At 35.5% G+C, this 8,203-nt stretch overlaps 1 protein-coding gene across 1 annotated transcript in view; it reads left to right on the plus strand.

Annotated features, from left to right (window-relative positions):
• Nucleotides 1-3,625, plus strand: part of LOC104529494 (erbin-like) — a gene marked incomplete at its 3' end in the record, with an annotated part of 24,116 nt that extends 20,491 nt beyond the window's left edge. Inside the window, exon 5 of the mRNA XM_010173827.2 lies at nt 3,569-3,625. Within this exon, the coding sequence (XP_010172129.1) occupies nt 3,569-3,625 (57 nt within the window). The remainder of the gene's footprint in view (nt 1-3,568) is intronic.
• Between the last annotated feature and the right edge of the window lie 4,578 nt (nt 3,626-8,203).

Below are 8,203 nucleotides of genomic sequence, written 5' to 3' on the forward strand. Positions count from 1 at the left end.
TCTGTGACTAACTTCTGTGGCATCAGCCAACTTTATCATTCTTTCTATCCTTTAGGATTGCCGTTAAAAAATATTCAACAGGATAGTCACAAATGGGTCTTTGAGCACCTCTGTCAGTAATATTCAGCCTCATGCTTTGGAAAGAAAGCGTTGTGTAGTGCAAACTACTTTTAGTATATCTGTGCAGCTTTTTATTACATTTACCTCCCTGCTTTATTTTCACCTTCAAAATTTGTGCTAAAGTTTTGCATGCTATTGAGGTCAAGATTATCCAATCTTTTTTGCCCTTCTTTTTGAGCATTATGAGCTTGCTGGCCTTTAGTGATGTTATAACAGTCCAGAGTCCAGACTGTTAAGACTTTTTAAAGATCAACAAACTTTTGGTTAAATATGCCAGTTCCTTTGGAATTCTGAGATGCTAGTACTTTTTTTTTCTTTTTTTTTTTTTTTTTTTTCCTCCACTCCAAAATTCTAATTTGACTGCTTTTATATTGGTACAAATCTCAGAGTCAGCCTTTAAACCAGTGCACAGAAATCTAGGAACTGCTTATGGTTACCTAAGAAAACCATATTTGTTGTGTCTTAATGCATCACGTGTATTTACATTTAAATATACAAATATGTTTAAATATATTTGAGCATTCTAAACTTGAAGCTCACTGCATTTGAATTTTGAGACAGGGCTTTAAAAGGGAAACGTTACTTACTGATGGATGTCAAAGATAAGCAAGGAGTTTATCTTCAGTGTCATTCTAAAAACTCTTGAGAATCATGTCTATAATGGAGTATTGCTTCCAAAGATTCTTTTACTGTGATGTTGCAATGAATTTACTTGTAATCTTCTTTCTCAACATTTTGCAGTAGTATTTTTAGTAGTATGTTGGATAATTTTTTTTTACTTAAAGGGACAGTGGTAATCAAATTGTGGACTTAATTGTTACATATATGCAAGTTTGCTGAAACTTCTGCAAATGCACCCTGCTATAGCATGCACATAGTTCAGTCCTCTTGCCTTTATATTTTAGTTACAATTTAAAAAAAAGAAAAAAAAATCTGCATTAGCAAAGCTGCAAAGACTGAAAAATAAAGATTATCTCTCTATAAAATATTTTTAGCTTTCTGAGGAATGACTGCTGTTGAACAACAATTTTCTAAGTAAACCTGCTGTGTATTTTTGTTACATTTTTTACAGTTTGTATAGTTAAAGAAGTCAGGTTTAGGAAAAATATTAATCTTATCCTGACAAAGTGTTTATGTAGAGATTTTGTTTTATTTAAAAGTTGAGCTACATTTTTAAAGCAGACTAAGTTTATTACATTAAATAACAATACTGCAACAATATTTTTGTTGAGACTGTTAGACAAGGTATACTTAAAGTCGAATAATACTGTTACACCTTTGTGTTTAGGTGATGTGTAAATATTTATGTGGTTATGGGTTTTTCAAGTTGAGAAATTAAGTATTTCCATATGAGTATGACAAATCTTCCTGATAGAATTGCACAGAAAATATGTATTCTGCCACTATGCCTTCTGTTTCTCCTTTAGTATAGATGGACTAGTTCTGTCTGTACTTCTTTTTCAAATTAAAATCCAGTTTTTCAGTTCCATTATAGGAGTTTAGGTACTTAGTATGGGTGTTTATGCTAGCAGCTGGGCTGAGTATTTAATGTGTATTATTATATTAAACTTGAATTAACCCTTCTAGTCATAATGGAAGAAAGAAAATTACTAGTTTAGACACATCCTGTATCTCCTAACCAGGATAGGTTGAAAATGTTTCCCTCGTAGCCTCTGTGTAGCTCTACATATAAGAAATTTGATATTTGTATCTCCAACTTTTAGGGTTAGCTGAAGAAAGAGCAGAGCATGAAACAAGGCCACAAAGCTATGAACCTTTCTATCACTAAAGGCAGTCTTTAAGTTTACGGAATTATCTTATTGGAAATGTAGTACAATCAGTTCTGGCTAAAGTCAGTGAAGTGTGGGTGTGCATATATATGTTTTTGCATATGAATGGAGGTTTGCTTTTACTGCGTTGAACTGAGGAATCCGACTGCATACATGTGTTGTGAAGAAAAACTACAAACTGTGTAGCTATTTCACTTGTCATCAAAGCAGAACACCACCTGGAGCACAATGCAATATTTGGTTGTTCTTGGATTCAGAATTCCAAGTCCAAACCAAGCATTCAGATCTGAAGGTGCTTAAACAAACAAGTTCTGTTTTGTCACAAATTGGTATCTTAGGATGCAGGTAGGCTAGGAAGGCTAGGAAATCCTTTCCAGTTATGTCCTAGATTGACAGCAGTGATATTACTGTGAACTGTATTTTTATTAGGGTATTCTCTCACCACTGTTAGGGTGTTGATTTTTCTTTGGGAAGCTGAGGGGGAGGAGGTTCCCCTCCAGCAGTTGCTACCAGATGGCAAGTACTGCTTGCAGCACTGGACTGTATTGACCTCTGCTCTGTTTCAAGGTGACTTACATTCTTAGGTTATTTGTAGGCATGGCAGATTGCTACTTTCAAATGCATCCAAAAATGAGATGATATCTAGAGGAAAAATAAACATTATTTTCTGCTTTCTATTTTTACTTTAAGTATAGTTCTTACTAGTTAATAAAAATTAAGGTTTTTGTCTCTGTCCTTACAGTGTACTCGGTTAAGCACCTTCATGAAAGACTGGTCTATTCACTAAGCTCCTTTTTGAATCAGGAAGCTTAATGCTCTGTTTTGTGTTGTATGAGGGCTGTTAGTGGGTCACATGTAGAACCCTTGTCTTTACAATCCTGCCTGTATATAAAGCAAACTCAGTTTCTGCATTTCATTTAAAAAAAGAGATCATCTTGTCACTGCTCTCTTGGTGCGAAAAAATCCACTGGGAATGGTACACTGCTTGAATGTCAAGACTGCTTTGAACTTATCTTGGCCAAGCAGTTGAATTTGGGATTTAGAGGTTATTTAGCTTGGAACCAAGGATTTACTGCAAGAAAGGTCAAACTGCCTTCTAACAAAAATATCAAAATGGATTGGATTAAAAAAAAAAATGGACTAGAAAGAGGATAGGGAAGGAAATCCAAGATGAATGTAAAGGTTATATTTACCATGTGGAAGACAGCATGTATTCCTCTGATGAGGCTTGTTATATGAAATGTTTTGATACTACATTGGTGGTGTTAGAAATTTAGCGTCTTGACTTGTGCAGACTGATCTTACCTTTCTTCTGTTAATTCTGGTGTACTTCTCTATGTGATGATAACATGTACCCATAATGAATCAGTGAAGTGCTTTAAAATCTTTGGGATGAAAGAAAACAAATGTATTCAAACAGGTGCAGAGGCAAGATCTAATTTGTTTAGTGCTTTACTAAAACCAAATCCCAGTGAATAAATTAATTTAAAATAACGTGCAAATTTTTGAACAAAACATATTTATGTTCTTACAGGAAAACATTTTTCAAACTTGCAGATTTTTTCTTGTAAGTTCAGCAATATAAGTAAGTTCAGAGATTGCTTTTGTCATAAAATGCACTATATTGTGATAATTTGCTCTGCCTTTCTGTCTTACAGATTAACTAAACTCCAGATATTGGAACTTAGAGAAAACCAGTTAAAAATATTGCCAAAGTAAGTATGGATGACATTCTTTTAAACTACTTTGGAAGGTGTTTTTATGAAGTTATACTAATAATGCAGTACATATTGAAAAGTAGATCACAGCTTAAGATGTGTAGCTGAGTAACTGGACTAAGTTCTCATAAGGAACTTTCCCTTCATACTGCTGAAATTATATCTCCCTTCAGACTGACCGATCTGCCTATTCAGAATTTTTTTTTTCTCTCCCTGTCTACTCTGTGGATTTCTTATCCACCTGTTGAGCTTTTGAAGTCAGCACGTGGGCAGCTCAGGATGATCATTCTGACATATCTGATGCTTCTTGTGGGCGGTATTGTATGGCTACCCCATGCCTGTCTGGGTATGGTTCTGATGGCTGAGCATCTGAGTCTTAAGCATTGGTTTATTAAGATCGTTGTCTCTAATCTGAATGTGGAGCTGGAGATGCTTGCTCTGAGGGAATGACTGAGAGAATGCAATTCACATTACTTGAACACTTTTTTTAGTTTAATATACATCAGGGCTGAAGAAAGTAACAACTTACCATGTTGCCTGGAATCTGTTATGCCATACCTTTTCTACAATGCAACAGGCTTGTTCTACATAATGGCAGTATAGTCCTCAGATGTGTTTTCTGTAATAGTAAAATCATTCTAGAAATTCTTACAACACTTGCTTTAACAGCAAACCCAATTATATCTCTCTTAAAATCTAGCATCTTTCTAACCCCTGCCTTGCAATTCTCACTCATTTCCTCAAATAAACTCAGGCTGATGGCGTTGCAGTTCCTGCTGTTCCTATGAGCTAGAGCAGTACTCTGCATTTTCTGACATGGACGCCAGAGGTCTAAGTAGGTTAACAGAGGTATAAAAGGTCCGTGAAGGGAGAAACAGAGATCCCAAAGATGGGATGTGAATAACCAGCTGTCAAGTCCTGAATATGTTTGGGGGTTCCTTCTCTGGCAACAGAAACAGGTAAAGATAGGTACTGGTTTTGGTGGATGTGAGATGTTTTGGTGGAGAAGAGGAGGAGCTAACAATTGAATATTTACTCTGTCCAGTTCATATGCTTGCAGAGACTTGCATGCAGTAGGCTGTAGTGTGAATTGCCAACCCTTCAAGTAAAACAGGCAGTTTTCTTAGTGACTGTAGTTAATTATATACCTAAGACATGACCAAAGGGTAGGTTCTATTGGAATACCCTTTTTATGCCTAGATTATGTACTGTGCTGTCTGCCGTATGAAGATGCCAGAACTCATACATGGAATGAAATATATAGCACCAGAAAAGTGTTAATTTAAATCTTCCAAGTGTGAAGCATTCTACTCATTCATGTGATAGAAATACACTCTATCCTCCTCTGGTGTTTCCGCTATCACTAACTTTCAGTAGAAAAAAATTAGACGACATGTAATTTGGGGTAGTAGCTCTGAAAATTAAGTTACTCCCAACTGAGGAACAGTAGCTATAATTAAAATTTACAGCTAGTACAGATTATGTTTATAAAATTACTCTGACCTTAATTGTAATGATTAACGGTAATAGCATGAATTACATGTGATATTTTAAAAAGAGTAGTTTACAGAGGTCTCTTGTAGTGGTAAGAGATATTTAAACAAATGCTGTAATGTATTTAAGCCAAACACAACTTCTGTTGTGTTGCTGGAAATTTTTGTTGACTTCAGTATTTTCAGAGTGTCATCCTTGCTGGAAAACTAAACAATAGCTGTCATTAAGATGTCCTCTATGTCCTCTGCAGCACCTCCGTGAATGATCTACGGTACATGCTGAGCTGCCACCTCTATTACTCTCTTCTGGTACTCTTGTGGTTCAATTAAGAGAGATTAGAGCTATTGAGGCAACTTTTTATTATTATTATTTTTATTTAACCACATTAATATGCATTTTCGTACAGTGAGGCACTGGAAACATGCAGTGTTTATGTATGAAATACATAGGGGAGAAAAAACTCATTGTGGTGTCCATAGTATACAAGAGATGAATTTGCCTTTCAGGGTAATAAACTGTGCAGCAGTTGACCTGACCAATTAAGGCATCCATGGGCTGGCTTTAATGGTTGTATTAGAACAGAAGCTGATGTGAAATTCTCACTTACACAGTTTTCCAAACCTCAGTATGGGTTTTAAAAGTAACATGCTGTACAGCTTTAAACACTGTAGAAAATCCAAAGGGATTTTCTTGAAGCTAATAAGATGCAGCAGTACATGTTAATATTTTTGCGACAGAATACAATTACATTTTCTTGTTTCCCTGTACTCTCACCTCTTAAATATTTTCATACTTGCAGTGAATTCTTTCATATTTGTAATGAGAAATGTATTTGGATACATTTCTACAAAATCAGCTTGCTCTCTTGCTGAATTAAACATGCACATAATTTTTAACACTAAAGCATGAAGCACTTTAAAGACTGTTAATCAAAATGGGTAATTAATGCCAACACACTAAATCAACCTTGCTTTGTGCCAAATGCATCATTTTGCTTGGAGCCAGAGACTGCAGAACTGGCAGTATTACAGTGCATACCAGCCCAATTAAAATACTTCTACTGAAAAGAAAGCAAAAATATGCAGAGACTATTTTAGAGGCATTTATCTGATAGGTAACTGAAAGTTGGGGAAATGGTCCAGTGGCAATATAAGAAGTTTATTTTTCTTTTTTTTTTTTTTTTTTAAGCTTCTGTCTGTTGCATAATTGTCAATAAAAAGAGTAACCTTTTTAGAAGGAAGCAAGTTATTTGAGAGTGTAATTACAATGATTCAGGGCCTCGTCATGCTATCACACACACCTCTTGAATTGTACGCTACATGAAGTAAACTGTAGTGTTAGCCTTAGTGAAGCCGACTATTTACAATGTCAGAATCTGAGGCATAATTTAGACTACCTGATCCCTTATGTTGACATTGAAATGATTTGACAGCAAATTCAGTAATGTGAATAATGAAACAGATTTTTCAGTTTATGGAAGGGATTACACAGTGCTGTGGCAAAGATACAAACATGTGTAAACTCAACGATTTAGTAAATTTTTGTTTCCAGTCTTGTACTCCTCTTCCTTTAGCACTGAATTTTCCTGTTACTTTAACAGTATCGGAAGCTTTGTTTACATTCTGTCTAACATTATAGTCACTCTAGAAACAATACAGAAAAGGAAAGACACATTAGTCACAGAATAGCTGAAAGTGCTATAGATTAGGCAGGCAGTGGAGAGGGGGAGGAAAATAACTTGAGGCCTTGGTTTTGCAAACACTTTTGTTTGTTTCACAGTTGAGTGGATGTATTTGCTAGTTTACAGACATTTTGGCAAGGACAAAAAAAAGGGCCTTGAATCAATAAATTTACTTTGTTATACTGTCAGCGTTACATAACATTAATTTTGCAGATACTTGAGGGAGATGTGCAGGTATTTGCTCTGGTTCCAAATGGTAACACCAGGATCCTTGATGAAAAACTGTAACAATATTTCTATTTTATTTTTAGTAAGACAGTGATGATTAAGGCAATAACAGCAACTTTGGGTTGCCAAATTTAGAGCCATTAAGGATGTTGCACCGGCAGAATGGGAAGGGAAGGGAGCACTTAGATCTTGAGTTGAACTGCTGTGGAATTTGTGTATCTAGTGTAATTTGTCAGTGAGGAGGAGAGGAGCTTTATTGCTTAAATTCTGTGAATCTTGTGTTAGCTGTGTAAACAGTTTGTTAAAGTAAAAAGGGAAGAGTTCATGTTGAACTGAAAGAGAAAGCCACAGTAAAAAACCCCATTTGACTTTGTTTCAATTCTTCCTCATCAAAATTCACTTAAATGAGGTTGAACTTTTTTCATTTTGCTGGCATTACCTCTTTTTTTTTTTTTAAATCAGTATTTATTTCTAAGATGAAAATTCAGTTCAAATAAAAATCAAATTAAAACGTTAAAATAAAGCATTTTTTTCAAATAATTTGTTTACTTTCAAATACTTGAAACTAGTATATCAAATTAAATCCCACATACCTGTGATCTCCCTTAATCTACTTCTTGAGGCTAAAATTTAGATCATCAGTGGAGCTTTAGATTGCTTTCTATAGTAGCCAGCAGTCTAGCTAACAGCTTGAAAACAGAAGAAATCTCAAGCCTTTTTAAATTGAAATCATCAGTAAAAGCAGAGCTTAGTGTTGCCGGCAAAGTTTTGAAAGCTGCAGAATGATACACTAGATGCTTTAAGTGAGTCTTCACCTGTGCTTTTGGGAGACACAGTGGGGCTGACTTGTTAGCAACGTGTGGAACTAAAAGTGGTATTGGCAAGGCCTAACAAAGCTTTGAGAAATTCAGCTTGTGCAGCATTTCAGAGGGACTTAGATAATGTATGTTAGAATTGGAAAATGAATTTTAGCAGTTGGCTTACTGGTAATATTCTGTTCATTAACTTTGAGAAAGGAGGGAAAATGTTTATCAGATTCTTCAACTGCAGGGTTCTGAACCTGGGTGAGGGCAATCCCAAACATAAATACAGGCTGGGCAATGACTGGATTGTGATCACTTCTGAAGAGAAGATCCTGGGGGTGTTGGTGGACAAGAAGCTGAACACGAGCA

The sequence above is a fragment of the Antrostomus carolinensis genome, unplaced genomic scaffold, assembly GCF_000700745.2.
Source record: "Antrostomus carolinensis isolate BGI_N321 unplaced genomic scaffold, ASM70074v2 scaffold53628, whole genome shotgun sequence".
Taxonomy (NCBI): domain Eukaryota; kingdom Metazoa; phylum Chordata; class Aves; order Caprimulgiformes; family Caprimulgidae; genus Antrostomus; species Antrostomus carolinensis.